The following is a 22,927-nucleotide window of genomic DNA, read 5'->3' as shown; positions in this document are numbered from 1 at the left end:
TTACACCATTTTCCAGCTCTTAGTCTGAGGTTCAAAACTTTCCCTTTTAATCTTTTTTTTAATAAAATTGTCATATAGATGTCAATGAAACACTATCACTCTGTGAAAGCTGCTACCACGTGTCCCTGCCATTATTTTAGACAATAACAAGCAAGAAAATGTTTCTTTTCCCCACATTGTGAAGGCTTCATTAATATGGACAACTGAGATCTTCCTAAGTAGCAAATAATCATATTAATTAATGAACATGTGAAACAAAATACAAAGAACACATACACTTGAAGGGACTATTCATGTGTATGCGAGTGCCTGTAACTCCAACGGAGACAAATGGGAGATGCACATACAAACAAAAGGGAGAATACATTCACCACGCTAGATGGAAAAAGGCCAGCCTGGAACAGAGTGGAATGCATAGAGGGATTTAAAGCAGGATTACAGATGCCTGTGGCAACTGCTCTCAATAAATTGTAGTTAGATCAAAGAAAAATAGAATGCTTTGATAAGAGATTAACAAGTGCAGTTCTCAAATGTATAGTTGTAATTAAAAAAAAAAATTACATTTTAACCCCTTACTCAAGTTATTATGTTTTTTCCTAGTTTTATTTATGAATTACTGCTGGCATCCAGGGATAAAGACGGCTTTTTCAATGTCTTCATTCTGTTACAACCAGCCACCAAATAAACACACAATCATTATTTTTATGCATGCACCAAGAGTTCTGATATGGGACATGAGCTTGGGGGTGGTGGTGTCAATTTTAGAAAGACTAGGTGACATGCTATAGCAAAATGGTAAAGAGATAATCAGACAGCAAGGCTGCAGCTTTGCTTGAGTTGCTAGCTAAGTGCTTACCAACTTGTAAAAAAAAAAAAGAGGAAAGCAAAATGGGATTTGCTTTCATCTATTTTCTGGAACCATTTCTTGCCCTAGAACATAATGAACACATGCACACTACTGCTTACACAGCTCAGTAAAAAAAGTAGTTCTTTGAAAGGTCAGTGGAAAATTAAGCAGTAAAGTCATAAGTTATTACAAATGTGAATATCCTTCCATCATCTTATATGAAATGTGAAAGTTGTTTCTTTTTTTTTTGTTAACTTGTAGCTAGCATGGGAGGATGCATTCTGACTGTTCCCTTTCAGCATCAGAAAAACAGGCAACCCAACACGCGTTCTTCAGTAGCTCTGGGACCCCACAAGTATTTGCAGGTGCTTGATGCTAACTTCAGAACAGAAAGGGTAGGACTTCTCCAAATCTGAGCATTTTAATGCTGCAGTTGTCTAGAAATTCTGTCTTTGGAAAAATCACCTTCACATGACTATTCCTCATTTCTGAAAAAAATGTTCAGACAGTAAAAGTCAAATCTGGCACTACAGCCTTATGATTTTATATCCGGGAACTACTTCATCTATACATTTTTCATCTGAAGGTAAAATCTACCATTTTCTCCCACTAGTTCCTGGTTGTGCAAATCATAAGTGCAGTTGCAAAGTGCATTTAGTAGTTGACTTTCTCAATCAACTGGTACTGACAGGTGTAATATTTTACTTGGAATTAATTCATTTGGTTCAACAGGCTGGAGGTCTCCTTCATATATATATGTGTTCCTGTAAATGTAACGGCTTGAGAGTGCATTCTACCAAACATTCATTTCCAATGAGAAGATGCTTTCATCCTCTTATCAACAATTTATGGTTGAAATAGAATATGGTGCTTTTCCTCCCTTAAAAACCCCTAGTGAAAGCAGCATCACTTGCAACCTCATCAGCACTAAGCTATACAATTTTCCATGAAATCTGAGGCATTTAGCCGAGGGAAGCATGGACACATACTCTTGGGATTAATTTCTCCAAGTTTTATTAGAGGTGGTATCACAAATTCAGTGTTTGAAGTCCCTGTGTTTGTGTTTCTGGGATAGAGGCTGCACATGGCAGTGGCCCTCAAAAATTAAATGACCATTGTAGGATGTAGAATACACCAATAGCGTTCTTATTGCGGGGTAGATCTTCAAAGCACGTGGCAATGCTTTATTTTGGCTCTTTTCAGAATATATTTTTTCTCTTGTTGCTGATTTATTGATTGTCTGACTTTTGATCAAAGCAATGATTCTTATATCTTCTGTCTGCGCAGGTCTCTAGGTCACCTACTAGGGATTTCTGATAGGAGGTGACAAACATCATATACTTCTCAAGTGATTTTTTTTTTTCCCCTCAAAAGAGAGGGAAAAAGTTTCTCCTGATTTCTATGATCAAACACTAAAAGAGGAAACCCCAACAGGACATTGCAAGCACAATCTCCAATTCATCTGTACCTGGCTACAAATGCAGCAGTCTGGCATGCTGAGCCACCATGTGCAAATGTAAGAGTTTGACTGTGACTGTGAGTTTGACCTCTGACAAATAAGGTTCAAGAACATTGAGGAAGGAAAAAGGTTTTTTAGACCTATTTGGGCTGAAAATCAGACAAAGTTGTTGTCAGTGTAAGATGTCCTATACTTCCTCTCTTCAGGAAAACCAGGAACCTAGTGGAATTTAGACGAACATGCAATGTTTCAATATTTTTCTAATACTTTCTGCCAAAATGAAGAATTGCAGAGAGACTTTATGAAGAAAACAAAATAACTAGCCAAAACTGTGCTGTATTTCACAAGCTTCAGTTTCTCGGCAAAGATCCTGGTGATTTCTTATTTCCTTCAGACCAGTTCTCCACTAGTGTTGCTAAGTGGGAAAGCAATGCCCTTTCCCCTCCTTGTCATGCAATGTGATATAAAAGCACAAGGTTACTGAACAGAATTGAATGGCCACTCATCTGAAATAAAGACAACACAGTGGTCTGAATCAGAGTGTCAGAAAAGGCAGTGGCCTCTTCATTCCGTTCAGACAGGAACACTGAATGTATTCACTTCTGCGGTCACCTAGAAAGAACCCTTGGCCATCTGAAAAGTTGGGCATAGATAAATGAGAATGCCATTCAGCACTCTCAGTTTCTTGATTTTTTTCTTGTATCCATCAGAAAAAAAGAAAGTATGTGTCTGTTTTTACATTTCTTCATCATTGAATTCAGTGTTTCATTTGGATTAATGCTGTCCTGTATCCTCCCCCTCGACTGCCTGGGAGGAGGAAAAAGAGGGCTCTCCCTGGTGTTTCTATCATATTATAGTGAGAACAGCCTACCCTTACACTGGCTTTGCCACACAGATGGTCTAAAAAGACATGAAAAAGAAAGCAAAGCTCATAGAAAATTTCTTACAGGGTATGTGAGTTAGATATGGGCAGAGTATGGGCTTAGTACAGCCTCAGTAAGAACTGGCTAGTCACAGCCTAGTCACCTTTCTAGCTCCTTAATTTGGATAACAACAGATTTTTTGGGGAAAAGGCCTACCCCATGGTCTCCTTAGCCAGCTGGCTCTGGTGTGAAGATGTCTTTGCTGAGAGAAAATAGCTATGGGGGAAATTTCTGGTATTTTCTCTTCTGAAATAACAACTTACTAAAAATAGTGCCTGCAGATGAATACATTGCATTTGCAGGCCCAGAGAAACCAATTTAGATCATTCACTCCTCTTTCCTCCTTTTTCATGCATTCCCTACATTTTCTCCTGAAAAAAACAGATTACAGAAATCCCATGCCAAAGTGTCGTAATGGACTCCTGTAGAACTTCTGTGTGTTACAGAAGGGTGCAAGGTTTTTTCCAAGTTCACCATCTGACATAAATTTGCCTCTGATTATGATACTTTAGAGAAAAAGTTAGGTTTGGGGGTTTTTTTGGTTGGTTAGTTTTGGTTGGTTGGTTTTTTATTACTCTCTTTTCTAAAATTAAACTCAGATTGCATTTTTAGTATATGCATTGTACCTGTAACAAATTGATAAAAAAGAGAAAATTGGTTTTTCCATCTGTGTTTGCAGTCACAGAAATACTTACCCTCTAGCCCCAAGAGGATGACCAACATAAAATGACGTAATGTAATTCCAAACTTGCATCAATGCTTTTCCACCCTCACTGGTATTATGGCAATCAAAGGAGATATTTGTTAAAAATAGCTTGGATGCAAATCCAATAATATCTCACTGCCAATGAAACCTCATCTCATGAACGGGGGGGAAAAATCTTTTCAGCAAATTTAATGTGAAGCAGATTTATGCATTTACATTTTAATTGCAACATGTTAAAAGCAAAAAAAACCCTCATAAAAGTGTTGTTTTTTCCAGGTAATAGCATTTTTCAGTATCTCCTCAACCTGTTTCTAACATTATAGAGGATATGGTTTCGATAAATGAGAAAGAGAGAGGCTGCTATGTCTGAGTGCATGTATTATACCAGTGTTGTGACATACTATTGTTTTGCTAAGAGATTACAAAATCAACGTTCTATGAAAACATTCTTATATTTTTAAGCAAAATCCATCCGATGCTTTCTTGCCTTGATTCCCTGAGCTCCCTTTTATTCACAAGATGCAGGAACCTCCCTCAGGTAGAGCATCTGCTTGCGTTGCATCTAAAGATCTCAGGCCAGCCTCAGCACCAGTAAAGCAGAGAAGATCCTTTTTGTTTTTCCTTAGCTCCCAAGATATTTTAACTGGCTGAAAATGATGAAAGAAAACAACAGGCAGGCTGACCTGACTCGGTTCTGGGGAAACAGGGAGAAGGGTTAACCAAAGGTTTATCAAGAAAGAATCAGATGTGTTACATGCAATGAATGCCAAGCCATGTGGCTGGATGCAAAGCAGATCTTTTTAAAAAAGTCTCTTTCCACAGGATGAAAGGTCTGCTTGAGAGTAGCGTTCATGTTAATGCAGTTTACATGGGTCTTGCCAAAGCATTTCATTTCATGCCATATGTCGGTATGATTAAAAAGCATGCATTATATGGAATTAAAAGGATGCACTTTGGAAGAACTAAAAGCTGGCTCACTGACAGATCGCAAAGTGGTGAGAGTAATGAGTGGAACTATTTCCAGCAGATTCCCGCAAGGATCAGTTCCTGGTACAACATCGTTAAGTATTTTCACCACGTGTCCAAACAATGATGTAAAATCAGTCCCAAGATGGCTGGGGGCTGGAGCACTTACCATGTAAGAAATGGCTGGGTGAACTGGACTTGTTCAGCCTGGAGAAGACAAGGTTTCAGGGAAACTAAGAGCAGCCTATGAGGAGGTTACAAAGAAAGCAGAGCCAGGCTCTTTACAGAGGTTTATGGGAAGAGAATGAGACACCATGATCATAAATTGAAACAGGAAAAGTTTCAACTGTATAGAAGGGGAAAAAATCACTATGGTGATACTCAGGCATTGGATCAGGATGGCCAGGGAGGTTATGAAATCTCTGTCCTTGGATGTTTTCAAGATCTGACTGGATGAAGCCCTGAGTAACCTTACCCAAATTCAGTTTTGACCTTGTTTTGAGCAGAAACCTGGACTAGACGACCTTCCAGGGTCCTCCCTGTTATCGCATGTTGTGACTGTAATTTGGTCGATTCTGCCTGGAGAGCTATTTGGGAATCCTGTTAGATGACTACTTCAACATGTGCTGTAATGTAATGCTACAGGGCAAAGCAACGGTTGGATGCTATTTGGCCACTGCTGGTAAGCAGCCCCGCACAAAGCTTGCCACCTTTGCAGAGTGGAATTCCCAAAATTGAAGCAGCCAGTTGCAAGTGACCATTGCTCCCTCATGAACAGCCCGTGAAGCCTGGCACTGCTGACCAACAGAGCCCTTCTGTGTCTCCTGAGCTGCTACTTTTGCTATGCAAGTGGAGAGAAGGACAGCTAGGACCTGGATTTTTTCTTCATAAACAAGGAACAGTCCTGCACATGCTATGCAGCATTTCAGAGGGATGTTTGTATCACCCAAAACTATAGCATCCTCTTACATTTACACAGCAAAAAAGCATTGCACTACTGGGACAAGAGGGAGGTCTCAGGAGCTTTCAGGCAAGGGTATAGCAAGATTCAATAACTGGAGGATTTAAGTTAGCCAACGTGAAATTAAAAATAAAAATAAAGCTTAGAAATGTCACAGCTTCTCTGGAGTGAAGCTGAATTCTCCCTTATTGCCAGTCAAAAACACTGGCCATGCTTTACTGCAGAGCAGTTGGCCAGCATAGGTACCTGTTGGATCATGACTCAAGTGACCAGGATTTGCAAGCATCCTCTCACTGTAAGGATAATAACTTCTGCAGTTCTCTACTTTGAGCATTTTTCCTTTCCTGACTTACTTGGAGTTGTTCTAGAGTATTTATGAATGGCAGAAACCTTTTAGACAACTCCTCATTGATACAGAAAAGCCTTTTTGCAGCAGCTGAGGGAATACTGTACTTCCTTGACCACAGCACCAGCACAGGTGTGCTGGAGCAGCAGGACCTTGACCTATATTGCTGACTAGGAAGACCAAGTAGCCAGTAGATAAACCCGTTTGGCCACAGATAACAACCCTTCTGGTGTGTTTTGCTGTACTTGCTTGTTAACTGAGACCCATTAAGGTGAATTAGCCAGATTCATGTTGTACAAATGCCATCATGATAAAGCTCATGGCCTCAGATAAATTCAAATCCCTTGTTTTTAAATAGAAATCACAGTATTTTTTCCTACTATGTGAAATCCCCAACTCAAACGTCATTTGAGGAGGGGTTTTTTAAGCCCTACAGTAAGTGATGCAATTATTGACTCATTGCTGGTTTGGGTTTTGACACCAGAGGACTGTGCTGGCCAGACCAGCAACCTGCCAGACTGACTTCTTTGTTTCTTTGATAACAACTGATCTGAAGAAATGGCATTATAGCCTCATCCTTTAATTTAATAATTTCTCATATTCTAATTTGGTACTTAAAACTAACTTTATATTCTTAGGTGAAATAGTTTGGGGTTTTTTTTCCCTAAGGAGACAATGTGTTTCTCTTTAGTAGTTTTATACACAAAAATATACAGTGGTAAGAAGTCTCCAAGTTGTTTTAAACTGATGATGTAGCAATTCCCTGATCAATTTAAAAAAAGCAGACAGACATATGTATCACTATGTTGAAAAAGTTAGAGCATGAGTGGTATAATTTGCATATTATAGTTAACTGATACCCAAACTGCTTTTTGACAATAAATATCAAAGAGTATATGTTAGACAAATAAAAGTGTCTCCTGCCTTTTATGGAAAACAAACAGCTAAAAAAAGAGGAGGAAACAAATACAGTTCTTGCAATATACTATTATTTACTGCTCTGCTGTATGTGGATATATGTGAGACATGCTGGATGCTCACACAAACTGAGAAATAGACAAGCCATTACACACCAACAGACCACTAATCCAGGAGGAGTAAGCTATGGGTTACTGCTGCATACATTTACCTTAGGTATGAATTTATCCTTCACTGCACACATGGAACATATTTTGCTGGATTAATAACCTCTTAGGTGCATAACCACTCCCCAGCAACTGATTTTTTCATACCTTTACTTACTCAGCAGCAGGAGACGGACAGAGACAGCCAGGCACAATGGCGTTCCAAAGGGCAACATCTTCGGATGCAAGGGCAGAGCCAAGGGCAGAGTGCTGGAAAATGTAAGATAGCTGAGTACAGCAGTGACGGCATTGAAAACATGATGGTAATATACTTGACAGGAGGTGGCAATATCATCTGTATCACACATAATATTTTCACTCTACCATTAACCTCTTTAAAAAATTAATTACAGAAATTCTTTACACTAATCAGACAAGTTCTCTTTTGATAGCAGGGAACAGGGTGTGCCATATAGTTTTCTCTCTATCATGCTGAGCCTACTGCACTTTTGTGTTTTTCTCTGTGAAGCTTTTTTGTGACAATATCCAATTGCCTTACACCTTGCAGATCATTGCTCTGCCCTTATCCTTTAGCAGAGTGGCAAGAGTTTTTCAGATTCCCATTACATATCTCCCACTGACCATCTGCTATTACCACCTTAACGAGAAATCACTTGTTGAAAGGTGATTAAGTGGTTACAGTCCAGCACAAGGTTGCAAGCTCATTATACTACTTCCCCCTACAATATTAAGCACTATCGATAAGCATCTGGCTGAGAGTCTTAGCTGATATGAATCAGTGCATTTCTACTATTTCAATGGGGTTACCTTGGTTTACATGACATTTAGCTTAAAAGCATTTATCATTAGGTTAATTTAGATTCCAGCCTTTGGTTAAAGTGGGTTTCTGTGTGCCATCCTTTTCACACAGAAACTTAGGATAATCCAGGAAGATTCTTTTCTATTCTTTATTATTCTTTTAGTCATCAGGGATAGGAAGTTTTAAAGACAATTACTGAATTATCTCTAAATAAACTGGGGGTTTTTGGTAGCACTCATGTGAGAAGTGGGTTTGTGTTTCCCCTCAGAGCACTGAGGTTTCCTGTAAAGCTACTCTGGCTCTGGATTTACGTACGATTTGCAGAGGAAGATCTATCCACTTAAACATTCCAGTTTAGGTTGTGCTGAGTCAGTTTTATATACCAGGCTGTATAAAAAAAAGGAGAGAAAAAAAAAAAAAGGAGAGAAAAAAAAAAAGGAAAAGTAAAGGCTGTTTAAAAAAAAAAGGAAAAGTAAGTTTCAAATACAATATGGCCAGAGGTAGTTCACAGCTTCTTAAACAGTTTTTTTTTCTTAAAGCAAACCCCTACATTTCTTTTCCCACATCAGGTATCTGCTGTGATCTGTTTCCACTAAACAAGAAGTAGTCTTTGCAGCTGTCCTCTTAGGGCTGTGGATTTCAAGACAATCTCCCAAATAAGTGTCAGAGAACAAAACAGACTGAGATAAGTTGTTACAGCACATCTGTAAACAAGGATACATATATTCTTGTTTATATATATACTTATATATTAATACATTAGCAACAAAAGGAGGGCTAAGGAGAATCTCCATCCTTTATTAGATGTGGGGGGAAACAGTGACAAAGGATGAGGAAAAGGCTGAGGTACTTAATGTCTTCTTTGCCTCAGTCTTTAATAGTAAGACCACTTCTCAGGGTACCCAGCCCCCTGAGCTGGAAGACAGGGATGGGGAGCAGAATGAAGCCCCCATAATCCAAAGGGAAATGATTAGTGACCTGCTACACCACTTAGACACACACAAGTCTCTGGGGCTAGATGGGATCCACCCAAGGGTACTGAGGGAGCTGGCAGAAGGGCTTACCAAGCCACTTTCCATCATGTATCAGCAGTCCTGGCTAACCAGGGAGGTCCCAGTTGACTGGAAGTTAGCAAATGTGATGCCCACTTACAAGAAGGGCCAGAAGCATGATCCAGGGAACTGCAGGCCTGTCAGCCTGACCTCGGTGCCAGGGAAGTTTATGGAGCAGATCATCCTGCGTGCCATCACGTAGCACGTACAGGACCACCAGGGGATCAGGCCCAGACACATGGGTTCATGAAAGGCAGGTCCTGCTTGACCAACCTGATCTCCTTCTATGACCAGGTGACCCACCTAGTGGATGAGGGGAAGGCTGTGGGTGCTGTCTACCTTCAGCAAGGCCTTTGACGCTGTCTCTCATGGCATACTCCTTGAGAAGCTGGTGGCTCATGGCTTGGACAAGTGTACTCTTCGCTGGGTGAAAAACTGGCTGGATGGACGAGCCCAGAGGGTTGTGGTGAATGGAGTTAAACCCAGTTGGCAGCAGGTCACAAGTGGTGTTCCCCAGGGCTCAGTACTGGGGCCAGTTCTGTTAAATGTCTTTATCAATGACCTGGACGAGGGGATCGAGTGCACCCTCAGCAAGTTTGCAGATGACACCAAGTTGGGAGGGAGGGTTGATCTGCTCGAGGGTAGGAAGGCTCTACAGAGGGATCTGCACAGGCTGGATCAATGGGCTGAGGCCAGTTGTATGAGGTTCAACAAGGCCAAGTGCCGGGTCCTGCACTTGGGTCACAGCAACCCCATGCAGCGCTACGGGCTTGGGGAAGAGTGGCTGGAAAGCTGCCCGGCAGAGAAAGACCTGGGGGTGCTGGTTGACAGTCGGCTGAACATGAACCGGCAGTGTGCCCAGGTGGCCACGAAGGCCAACGGCATCCTGGCCTGCATCAGAAATAGCGTGGCCAGCAAGAGCAGGGAGGTGATTGTCCCCCTGTATTTGGCACTGGTGAGGCCGCACCTCGAGTGCTGTGTTCAGTTTTGGGCCCCTCACTACAAGAAAGACATTTGAGGTGCTGGAGCATGTCCAGAGAAGGGCAACAAAGCTGGTGAGGGGCCTGGAGCACAAGTCTTATGAGGAGCAGCTGAGGGAGCTGGGGCTGTTTAGTCTGGAGAAGAGGAGGCTGAGGGGAGACCTTATTGCTCTGTACAACTACCTGAGAGGAGGTTGTAGTGAGGTGGGTGCTGGTCTCTTCTGTCAGGTGGCTGGAGGTAGGACGAGAGGAAATGGCCTCAAGTTGCAGCAGGGGAGGTTTAGATTGGATATTAGGAAAAATTTCTTTACTGAAAGGGTTGTCGGGCATTGGAACAGGCTGCCCAGGGAAGTGGTTGAGTCACCATCCCTGGAGGTATTTAAAAGACATGTAGATGTGGCACTTGGGGACATGGTTTAGTGGTAGACTTGGTAGTGCTAGGTTAACAGTTGGACTCGATGATCTTGAAGGTCTTTTCCAACCTAAATGATTCTATGATTCTAAGAAAAAGCCAAACTGAGCTGCCTTTTATCACAGAGACACATAGCAGGAGTACAAAACTGCTGTGAAAAAAAGCCTGGCAGTGTGATTCAGGACATACCACACTGGGGGAGTGATAGCCTGGCTGTACTTAGGTTTGGAAAAAAATTTTCTGAAAGGTTCTATTACTGCCACATACTCTATTTTAGTTCCGGGGCTCATCCTCTAATGTCATATATATTCTGAGTAGTAAAGGAACCACCTGATGTCCAGCTTCATTTCAGGGAAAGGGAGGGCATAGGTATGATGGGCACTAGAAGACAAGTTTGGATGTACTCAGATTACTGGGAGATAGTTCAGAGGAGAGACACCTTGAAAGGTCAGTGTCAGGAACGCAGCATGCTAATGATGCTAATGATACAAACAACACCCAAGATAGTTAGGTCTTGATTTGGTGAAGCACTTATGTACATGTTGTACTTGAAGCACCTGAACAGTTGTATTCATTTCAACCAGGTGACCTGGATGCCTACAGCCAGGCTTATACCTCACCAGACAGGAGGTCCAAGCATTGCAGAATGCCAGAACTGATTTTTCTTGGCATTTATCCACACTCTTTAAATGCAAAGATTAGTGCATCTTCCTTTTATAAAATTGCCTTCTGCTGGTGTTCATTCTCCTGCTTCCACGCTACTCTGATTCATGGCACAAGAAAAGCTTTTCCAAAGGACTCAATAACTCCTCTTCCCCAAAACACACACATCATCTGTATTTATTTGTCTGTAACCCATCTAATCTCAAAAAATGAACAAATCACTTCTGTGCCCCTATTCTCTGATATCCAAAAGGAAAATATTGACTGCGAAAACAGTATTAGTTTTACTTTTTTTGGCATAATAGGACATAATCTATTATTCTGCTTATGATGACTGAGAAAGTCCCAGAAAAATGCAAAGCTTGCTGTTTTGAGATCTTACACTGATTGTAACTTATCACGTCATAGGCCCTTTTAGCACCAGAGACATCATTCTGGTTTAGCAATCCCTTCAGAGAATTCCTCCAACAAATATAGAAGACTGCCATCATGATGAGAAAAATCCTTTCCCCTAAAACTGTTTATCATCCAAGAATAAATAGCAATGAAAAGAATGGTTTTCCGAGACTTAAGGGGTCATAATCCATTTATTAGGAAGATGTTACTACAAGTATTGTACATAAGCCACTTACCCTATCCAGTGTCTTACAGTCATCTGAATGTCAGTTTAAAAACAAATTAAAAAAAAAAAAAAGAAGATGAAGTTATAGTGCTATATCAACAGACAGCTGTCCTAGTGGGCACTGGGAACACAGAATGATTCACATTGCTGAGCCGTGCAGTCATTGCCAAAGGAATGATGAGCTCACATTTCATTCCGATTCACATACTCGGTGTGGTTAGACTGTGAGGCTCACCCTTCCTCGCCTAACTGACGCCCCCCTCCCTGCCTCGACACCAGATCTGGCTCGTTAACATGTCTGGAATTAGCGCGAGCCTACCTCTCAGCTGGCAAGCCCAAGGGGCATACTTGGATTCCCAGGTTGGAAGATTATCTCATCCAGGCACAGTTCTCCCAAAGATATATAAGCAAAGCTAGCGTGGCGGTCCCTGCAGAGCTGGCCTGAGCATTTGGGAGTTTCAGCCTCACAGCCTTCAAACACCAGCAAATATGATGATGATGAAAGTAGAAGAGCTGGTAGGTACAACCTTCTTTCATTTATTCATAATCACTTTTCTTTCTAGACTGTCATTATATTAGGCAGAGCGAGACAACAACCTTTGTGGATCCTTGAAGTGATTTAGCAGGTTACCAGCACTGCTGTGCTATGGGTGCAAACCCTGTACATACTGTATGTTACCCCATTATATTCTCACTTTAACTTTTCCTTGGGAAGGGAGCTCACCACTGATAAAACTACATAGCTGTTTGGATTTTGCATCAGAACATAGTTCACCAGGAAGAAGAAACTGACCAAAATTTAGCTATGCATTTTCATTTGACCTTGATTCCAGTTTTTATTTATTTAGAAGCTACTAAGTTAATGATCACACTGAGTAATTCCAATCTAGTAAGCGACTGGGAGGACGTATCAATGCAGGGAAACTAAAGTATTTTCTAATACTAAACAAAGAGTTTAGTAATAGTATTATTTTTTAATAATAAACTAACAGTTCCTAAACCCACTGCTGTTCACGGTGTAACAAGCCTTTGAAAAGTAATGTCTAAACCAGACCACAAGTAATGGGACATTCCACTGCAGGATTCAGACTAAGAATGCCTGATTTGATCAATAAACTGGAAAACAGGAATGATCCAGTAAAACACTGAAAGATAATGCAGAAACTGCTTTTTTTGCCAGATGGCTATGTTAAGGTGCAACTGCCATACAGCCTAACTAGATAATGCTGTCTTAAATTCTTTGGCAAGGCCCTGACAGTTTCTCTAGTGTTAAACTCTACAAAAACACTATTTTACGAGGTGATTGAATGGGAAGGCAGTCTAGGCCACATGAATTTACTGAACCACTCTCAAAATACACAACAGCTTCTACTAAGTTTAACAAGTTATCTCTTTGTACATACTTAATTGAGCTTCAGAAATATTTCTGAAAGCTATTGAAAGCTGTGCTGCTGCACAGCATCACATAGCTTCTGGGTGGGAACTACCTTCCGCTATTGTGCTGAGTGCTATAAATGGGAACTTTGGTACTGACAGTGATGGGTAAAAGAGCCTTGAAATTACTCAGCAACCCAATTTAACTGCACTGGATGGGTTTCAGTAAAACTGTAAGGTCCCAAGGGAGAAAGCCTCTGCTCCCACTCTACCTGCTCAGTTCCCCTGCTCAACACTTGCAGGGTGATGGTGGCTAATTGGGGTAGCTTTTTTCCACCACAGCCTTTTACAGAATTCTGATGAGTCTGACATGCTGGCGAGTGAGCAAACAAGAAAACCCTGAACAAAAAGGATGCTCTTTCCAACTCTCTGGCTTTTGTCAATATAGCAGTACCTCGGCCCCAGCCAGGCAGGGAGTTAGACTGTGAGCTGGCCTCATGGATCTTGATCCAGGTCCTGAAGATGCCAAGGGGGAGTTGCTGCGTGGATGTGGGAGGTCTGCCTGCAAGCAAGACTGCTCTAGCCATTCATGTACACAGTTAATCCAGGCACAGACTGAATGAGGTCTGCACTCTGTCACACACTCCTAGAGCAGGACAGGAATGACATGCAGTTAGCCCCTAGGTAATCCATGTTCCCAGGGAGTGGCTACTGCAGTCATGAAACCACTGCTTGTATTATATCACGTTTGTTTTCACAGGTGACTGGGAAGAAAGCCGATGATAAAGAGACTGGCAGCTTCCTCCCTGAGGACTTCAAAAATGGAGAGTACGAAGCTGCTGTAAGATTAGAGAAGCAGGAGGACCTAAAGACAGTCTCTGAACACTCACTGACCCGAGGTGATCTGGCTTATGAGAAGGAGAAGAAAATAGAAGCAGAGGTAGGCTCTTGGGTTTTGTGCTTGGCTTTTTATTATCCTGTGTGCGCTCTCTATTGCAGCCCTTGAAGTTTTGCCTCTTTCTAAGTTAGAAATACATGCATGATGAGCTAGATACACCCTTGGGAAATCACCATGAAAGGAGGTTGGTCTAAAGTCCATTGAAGGCCATGGAGATCTGCTGAATCCTGTAGCCTATGGATGCAGGCAGTAACACTGTGAAGCAGAACCCCAAACTCCCCCTATAATGTTTGGCTGAAACCCTGGGGGCTCCCTCCTGCCCAGAGTCCTCTGCTGCTAGCTGTCAGTAAACTGGGGGAGCAATCATAGCCAGTAAGACACCTTCAGCTTGCACACCTAATGACTGCCACCAAAAATAACTAATCCAAGATAGATATTAGTGCATTTCTGAAGCCAGAAGCCTTATCTACCATGAAAAAGTTCTTTTTTATGAAAACACTGCATTATGCTTACTAGCACATTTGGGAAAAACAATTACAAATGAAAGTGATACTGGTCTACAGAAAAGTACCATTTTATATTCCTGGAGCATGACAATTCTCCCTATATCCCTAAGAACTGATGCTTTTTTCCTCCCAAATACAGTAGCTGTAACTTCTTAAATTCTTTGGTGAATAAGCAACCAACTGGCCTAAAAATTTAAAGTGATTTGGGAATGAAAGAGTCTAACTAGCTGGGGACATAAGACTCTGTTCTGAAAAAAGAAGGGTGGGAAAGTGAGCCTCAGAAATATTAAAATAAACACTACTGACCTTCACCTTCAACAGAGATCGTTACTTGCTACAGAGTTTTCTTGAGTTCCTCCAAAACAGGGTCCTAAGAACTTTTTGGGTTTCCAGTTGATCCACAGTCCACTCAGCAAACATAATTATTTTTCATTAAGTCAATGATCTGCAGATCAAACCCTAAATGCAGAGAAGAATAAAAAGAAGAGGTGGAAATAAGTGGAATAAGAATTCAGTTGAAAAAAATGTATACCATATGACAGGGGCTCACCAATGTATTTACCCTTAATGATACCATGGGACAGAATTTGTCATCTGTATTCCCCCTGAGTTTCCCCTTGTTTGTGAATCCCCCTCCTGAAGTCAAGGACACCTCATGGTACCTGGGATCTCAGTTCAGGCAACACATTTGCCCTTGATGTTAGCAGTGCCCCACGCTGACTTCATGCAGGGATGCTTTTTACAAGCAGGCTTGAAGAAGTCTTAAACATTTATTGAACTGCCCCTCCAAGGATACTGAGGACATTCTTTGTAGCTTACCAAAATGTAACACTGGCTGACTGAAATGCTAAGAATGGTATAAACCTTGCTCTTCACTTAAGGGTATATATTTCATCAAAGAGGATTAAGTTACAATAAATCAGGGGCTGCATCATGAAAGTGGTTGAAGAAGAAACGCTTGGTGGAAGTCAGCTAAAACTGCAGGGGTTTCCCAGCTCTCATAAGCTGCACATGAGATTTCTTAAATTGTTGGGCCAGAAAGGACTGCAGTGTTGCTTTGACTCCTGGCCTAAATTCATGCTATTTAAGCCCACAACATATGGCTAACGCAGCATTTAGGAGGAGGTCCAATGGTGTATGAAAAACTATAGATGACACAGAGTTTCTCACACACTTAGTAACTTATTCTAATGGTCAATTAGCCCTAGCTGTAAAAAAAAAGACAACTTATTTCAAAGTTCATCCAGTCTTAACTGAATTCAGCTGAACAGTATCATACACTGTCCTGCCACTCTGAAAGGGATAGGTAGTCACACTCAGCTCAGCTTGCTGGCTTCCCTCATTTATTTCAGCTGAAGAAGAAGAAATTAGAGGAGAGGTCAAAACTTGAAAACTTGGAGGATCTTGAAAAAATTATTCAGCTGAAGAAGAAGAAAAAATGCAAGAAATTGAAAGCGCCCATTTTAAAGGAACCTGAACCAGAAGTTATTGTAAGTTATTTCAAAGTACCTTCTTCTGGGAAAGCATTGATGGGGTTTTGTGCCACACACATTTATGCCCTGTATATTTCTTTCCATCAGACAGGACCAGTGGATATACCCACATTCTTTAGAGCTGCACTGGAGAATAAGTTGCCAGTAATTGAAAAATACCTGTCAGACAAAGGGGATCCAAACATCTGTGACGAGGTACAATTTTCCTTCTTACTGCTAAGCCTACTACAGAAGAGAGGTTATTGCAGTGCAAAAATAACTTTTGTAGCTTCTACATTTATGAGGAGAAAAAACGGGTGAGGGGAAGTAAATAAATGCTGGAAGTTTTGTAATGATAAAGGGGCCAATGGGACCCTTTGAAGTAATATTACCTCAAAAGAATCTTTATGTTTAAAAGAAAGCTGTTGGCGCCCAGGAAACCCTGATTTTCTGTAACTGGTGATCTTCAATTGCTACAGATGAAGAGACAAGAAATTTGTCTGCAGAACGACAAAAAAAGTGATGCTGCCTGCCCTCATACTCCATAATGCATAAGCTGCATTTGAAAAACACAGTGTAGCATGTTGGACACGGGAACTCAACAGGCATCATTTTAAATTTGAATGCCATACTGCAGATATTTCTCACACCCTTTAAAATGCTGGGTAGGCAGCTCTCAGCTATCAGGATGCTATTAAAATTTAGCAGATTTCAGGTCTCAAAAGTATTAGCTCTTGAAAATGAATCAGCATGAAGTATGTATTTGCCATCATCCTAGGGAGGAGGGGAGAAAAGATTTAAAGATATCTCTGTGCCATATTTAATATCTGACTTTGCACCATTTTAATTGCCAGTACAAACGCACTGCATTGCACAGGGCATGCTCTGAAGGACATCTAGAGGCGGTGAAAAAGTTGGTGGAAGCTGGAGCCCAGCTTGAACAGAAAGACATGGTATGCACATTAACTCACACTTCTTTCAAAAAACTGTTTTATAAGTGCTAAGAGATGCACTTACAGAAGTGCTTCATATAGAAGAGGAGCATTAAAAGGCCTGTAAGTTTATCCTTAAAATAACACTGTTGAGAAGAGGTTTCAGGAGGGGGTGTTTGCCTCCCTTTGCCAAAATGGTCTCTGGAAAACACAGGAAGCAGAGGAACAGTAGACTGCCACAAACAACAAAGCCTAACTGAGGGTAAGAGAGCTGAGGTCAGGCTACCACTTCAGCCTGCTAGCAGGTGGTGGAGATACCACTGTCCCACGCATGTATCCAGGGCTCAGTGCAACGCGTACATTCTTCTCCACCAGGATTTCAAGGCTGCACTCCAGAGAGACCCTTGCTCTTCCAGAACGCCAGCCACAAGGGTAGCTGAGTATCAACAGCTTCTGCAGCTGTTTTTTTGCTTCTCCTCTGACCTCTTCCTCCCTTTGCTAAACAGTTGGAACGGGCCAGCCTTGCTCCTCCTCACTTAACCCAGCAGCGCCTGGAGTGTAAGAAACAGAAGGAACAACAGGCAGAGCGAGACCTTCAAGGGCCATTCCACCCGTCCCAGCACAGCTGAGGGCAGAGAAACAGAAACTTGTAGAGGAAAAGGGTTCTAATTCACTTTGTGGACCTGCATAAGTTTGGTCGTTTTTTTTCTAAAAAGGAGAACTGTACTTTCCCTTGAGCTTCATTTTATTTTCTATGCATTTTAGAACCCCAAAGGTATCAAATTAAAAATATTAACTAGCACATACAAGCCACATACCTGGCTAAAGATAACTTCTAAGTTCACAGAATAGACAAAACGCATCCTCTCTCACAGCAGCGTTGTCAAGATCTCTGTCTTTAAGAGCATTATGCAGCAAGTGTGAAGAGTGAGAAACTCACAGAACTAAAGAAATTAGGGCAAAATAAGAAAAGCTGTTACTAGCAACAACTCAGTGATCACAGTGAAGTGCATTAGGTTAATTTGCATGAAAACTATTTTTGGATTAATTTAGAAATTTGATCAAAATGTTTTGTGTTTTTTTGGTTTTTGTTTAATATAATGATGAATTAAATTAGTTTCCATTTGTTTTTCCTGCTGCAGCTTGAATCTACAGCCCTGCACTGGGCATGCCGTGGGGGGAACCTGGATGTTCTGAAATTCTTACTGGACAAAGGGATAAACAGAAATGCAAGAGACAAGGTATGTGTTTCTGGGACTCCAGAGCTTTTTAAATTGGAGATGAAAAGCTGACCCTTACTCCAAGTAGATAATTTTTGGCAGCCATTCTTGAAGTGGTCTTTACCTGTTCCATGCCACTGACTGCTTTCTCCTCTCACCTCTCAGCTGCTCAGCACCCCTTTGCACGTGGCTGTGAGAACGGGTCAGTATGACTGCGGGGAGCACCTCATCGCCTGTGAAGCAGATCTCAATGCCAGAGACAGAGTAAGTACCGACAACTTCTTACCTGTCAGCTATCAGGTAGCATCAAGCTGCTGCCTGCCTCAATAGCTCCACGTGCCTGTAAAAACCCCAGCTAGGCAGTTGGGGCTGGACCACGGTGCTGGACCGGCGGGACTGACACTGTGGTCCATGTCTTGTGCCTCTAGGAAGGAGACACACCGATGCATGATGCTGTGAGGCTGAACCGCTACAAAATGATCAGGCTTCTGATTCTGTATGGAGCAGATCTAACTATAAAGAACTGTGTAAGTAACAGCAAAAAAATGCAGTAATTCAAAACGCTTTAGAATAAGTTTCCCTTCAGAGCAATTTCATAGGTTTCAAGGCCGAGAGCGACCATGGTGAACAGACTTAATTAGATCACTTCACAGTTAATTAAAGCAGAGCTGACACAGGGAAAGCATAACTTGGGTGAGGTCAGGGAGAAGAGGAAAAACCAGTACCTCTTCTAAAACCAGAACCCATCAGCTTCAACTTAAAACAACATCTTTCTATGATTTATTTTAATTACACATATCATATGTTGAAAAGATATAACGCACAGACACTTGCTCTCTGCACAGCTCCTGGGCTTCAACCTCCACTGAGACAACAAAGATCTTAGCTTGTCAGAGAAATCTTTCTGTTAAGCCCACAGCTGACGGTGAGCCCAAGCACTACATCTGGATGACTGGCTGTTAACCTGACCGTTGGGCAACAAATCCCCATGGCTCAGCAGAGCTTCAATTTAAGAAGCCCCACACCTGCCTGTTTGCTCACAGCCACCACAACAGCAGCAGCAGATGCATTGCTGGAGCTCTGTGACGACTTGTTAAGATACAGCACATCACAGACCCTTTCTCCCAAACCAAGCAGCAGTGGGATGGACTGTGGGTTATACCACTGCCAGTCAATGTTTTTGATTGGCAATTAATCAAAACGTCAGGGGGCAAGGAAGAAACCAGTCACTGCAGCACTTTGCACCCCCTATTCTCTGCCCACACTCTCCAAAGCAGGGCCACTCCTGGCATTATCCTTCATCAGAGTATGAAAACGATGAAAGGTACAGCCCTGAAGGCCAAAGACTTGCTCTCTCAGGCTTTGTCTGCACACAAAAGTTGCTCCTACTTAATTTAGATGTGGTTCGTAACCTAATTAAACAAGTACAAACTCTTATCTGAATTCTCAATTAAACAGAAGAGTGTCTTACGGAGGTTTCATCTAAATGTATTTCTAATCAGTTTAAACTAGATCAAAAGAAACACCTGCATGCTCTGCTAGTCACAGTATTTGCTACTATGGCATAGACTCACTGAAAGTCAGGGAGATTTCATCATGAGTCTGACCAGGAGTGGGACTAGATCTGTAGAGCAAAAGGACTCTGATCTCAGGGAGGCAAGAGTAAGTTGGACCCTGTGCGTGCAGAAGGGTCTCACATCAGGCAGATGCACTGTACAAATATTTAGGGAAGAACAAAGGACTCGGTAATCACTGGCTGAAGTTAAATCTTGCTTCCTCTGCTTTTTTAACCAGCAAGGGAAAACCCCTATGGATCTTGTTCTTCAGTGGCAGAACGGCACCAAAGAGATATTCAACAGCCTGAAAGACAATTCCTATAAGAGCGTCCATCTAGGCAAGTTATGAAGAGAGAAACCAGACCGCACTCTTTTTGCTGCGTTTAAATGCTTCATATGAACCTGGAGGAAAATAGCCCTGAACATAGTATTTTTATTGAAAATATTTATGGTACTGGATTATTTGAGGCACCTTCATTGAAAACTGCAAAATGAACATGCAAAGAAATTATTTTAAAAGGCAGTTGAGTGTTACAATTCCACTGGTTCTAAAATGGCTTTATTTATTACTATTTATTATTTATTTATTTTAAAAGTAATTTTTAATGATTCTCAGTATTATTTTACTTTTTTTTATAGAGCTTTACCTCCTAATGCAATCTTTGCCAGCAACATAAATCCTTTTGTCTTAGATGGCAGTATTTTCAACTACATTAGCAACTTCCCTCAGGCCTTCCAATAGCTCTAAATAGCGAATACTTGCAACTGTTGCCTTGCCTCTGCCAAATTCTCACTATTAAAATAATATGTTAAATGAGTGGTGATATGTGGAAGTGCAATGGAAGAAGGTATACTGAGGTGCCAAGTGGATTTAAAGAAGCAGTTGAGTAACAGGGTTTGCACAGGGTTTGGCAATCATGGTTGATAAAGAGCTCAAGGACAGAGCTCTAACCATCACGTAACTGTTTGGACTGTGGGATTCACGTGCAATGTTATTAAGGTGAAAGGAGGCAGTATCAGGAATGTGAATTTTTTTTAAGCTAGACTACTACGAAGTCTGATGATTAAAGAATGCAAAAACAGATCATGTATATTTGTAAATCTGTACTGCTTTTTCTGTACATTTTGTACTTACCTATTTCAGATTAAATAAAGAGTGGTTCTTTTTATTTGCTGGAGTGGGCTATGGAGTGGTGAGCATGCATAGGGTAATTCTGTCTCTTTAAAGAAAGTTCACATCTTGGTCTTGTAAAATTCTTAAAAACTCAAAAAAAAGAAGTCTCAGCTGCCTAGAGCAGCCAGTCCTTGAGCTACCTCCCTGCCACTGTTAGATAAATGCCATCTCTTAATTATTTTGTTAAATGGAAACACGTATACAAAAGCAGAAACACAGTACTTGAGTAGCTAGGAAAACAGTTACAGTTTTATTACTGAGTTTGATCTAAAATCTCAGTTTCTCAGCAAGTCAGTACTTACTATGTGGACCACATGAGATACTTTCAGTTACCCAAGCCAAGGGAGAGGCAGAGTCCTGCTAGGAAAGGCAGGCACCTTTCCCTTTGCTTTAGCAGAAACAGAACAATCTTAACAGTGCTGCTAGCAGGGGTATCAATGTCCAATTTCATTGGGACATTACATGCTGCATTCAGTTAAAATTCTAATGCCCTATGGCGTGGCCTCCCAGCAAAATACACCACAGGCTCCCACACACCTTCACCAACCCATGTCAGTTGGCTTCTAGCCAGCAGGCTTTACAGTCTGGCCAAGGCAATGTCCAGGGCAATGAGGTGGGGTCAGGAGTGGGCAGTGATGAATAGTTGTTACTGGAGTGCCAATTTTGGAGACTAAGTGAGTTTACAGAAACCCCACAGAGGAGCATGCGGAAGAAACACCTATTCTGTCTGCAGCCAGCTATCCTAGACTTAAGGCCAACAGCCTCAGACAGACGAGACTTTTCTCACACAAGGACCATAACTCATGCGTGTCACCTTGCCAGCTGTAGGCTTTATTTGTGAACACACTCTTCTCCATAAAAATTACAGCACACCTCTGCTCACCGCCCCTGCAAGCCACTACTTCACTACTCATTTCTGCACAATTACCCAGACACTAGGAGCATGCTTTGCAGGAAACAGAAATTACATCAGTGCTGGCTAATTCGGTTTGTTTATCATCCTAACCAAGAAGCAGTTCAATTGTTCAGGCACTGAAGTGGCCAGAACAATGTGCTTCAGGAAACCGGGGAAGAAGAAACTTTTAAATCAGTTCCTGAAACACTGCATCTATGTAAAGGGCAAAGATACAGACTGTAAATTTTTTAAATCAAGTCAAACAAGTAGCAAGAAGGATCTCTAGCATCTAGAGACAAAAGCCTCTTTCCATAAGCTAGTTACCAAACAACTTCTGTCATGCTCAAGGTAGGTTATTCTCTGGCCAAGGCAAGATAATATGTCATTCAGAAAATTGCACCAGACAAACACATTTTGCTGCTTCTCTGGTTAGAGCATCATTTTGGAGGTAAGTCCATAAATGACAAACTACTCTGTGTGTGTATATATATAAAAATATATATATATATATTTTACATCCCAATACTTATAATAAAAGACTCAAATCACAAAGTCAACAAGTAAAATAATAACACAAAGGAAAAATATTTAATTAGTTGTTGCATGAAGCAAAAGCTGTTGTGACTTATACCAGCATTATATAGAACTGTTAGTCTACTGAGAACTTCATCTACTCTGCTCAGTCCAGTTACTAAGAGCTCGGAGATGACCCACTGCAAGATTTCTGCAATATTTTACATGCTACAACTTCCACTTCGCAACTTGTTGTCAGATGCAAATAGAGAACTGGAATATTCACAGTAAAACTGGCTCAAGAGTATCTTGAGTACCGTAGCTTACATAATTTTTATATTGGTTTAATCAAAAGAAAAACTTCAGTCAACAATTTGGAAGAGCTCTGAAAATGTTCTGCTGATTATAAAAGTTATGATTGCTTTTTTGGCAGCCAGATTAGGTTTACTGAGGCATTAACAGGAAGGAAAACGAAAGGCAGGAGGCAGCAAAATGAACACACTCATAGACAACACAGCCAGACCAGGACATAAAGAAGGAAACGATGCAGTAAAAATGTGACGTGG

The 22,927-nt window shown here is 41.4% G+C and overlaps 1 protein-coding gene across 1 annotated transcript; it reads left to right on the top strand.

The window, feature by feature from the left end:
* The first annotated feature begins 12,247 nt into the window (after nucleotides 1–12,247).
* Nucleotides 12,248–20,953, top strand: ANKRD1 (ankyrin repeat domain 1). Its single transcript, XM_075026048.1, has 9 exons — nucleotides 12,248–12,337; nucleotides 13,956–14,135; nucleotides 15,952–16,089; nucleotides 16,180–16,287; nucleotides 16,926–17,024; nucleotides 18,146–18,244; nucleotides 18,389–18,487; nucleotides 18,652–18,750; nucleotides 20,018–20,953. The coding sequence occupies exons 1-9, from the start codon at nucleotides 12,311–12,313 to the stop codon at nucleotides 20,126–20,128; spliced, it is 960 nt and encodes a 319-aa protein (XP_074882149.1). The 5' UTR covers nucleotides 12,248–12,310; the 3' UTR covers nucleotides 20,129–20,953.
* Nucleotides 20,954–22,927: the final 1,974 nt, after the last annotated feature.

The sequence above is a fragment of the Buteo buteo genome, chromosome 4, assembly GCF_964188355.1.
Source record: "Buteo buteo chromosome 4, bButBut1.hap1.1, whole genome shotgun sequence".
NCBI lineage: Eukaryota > Metazoa > Chordata > Aves > Accipitriformes > Accipitridae > Buteo > Buteo buteo.
The sequence above is the reverse complement of the archived record's forward strand: the minus strand, read 5'-3'. Positions and strand labels throughout refer to the sequence as shown.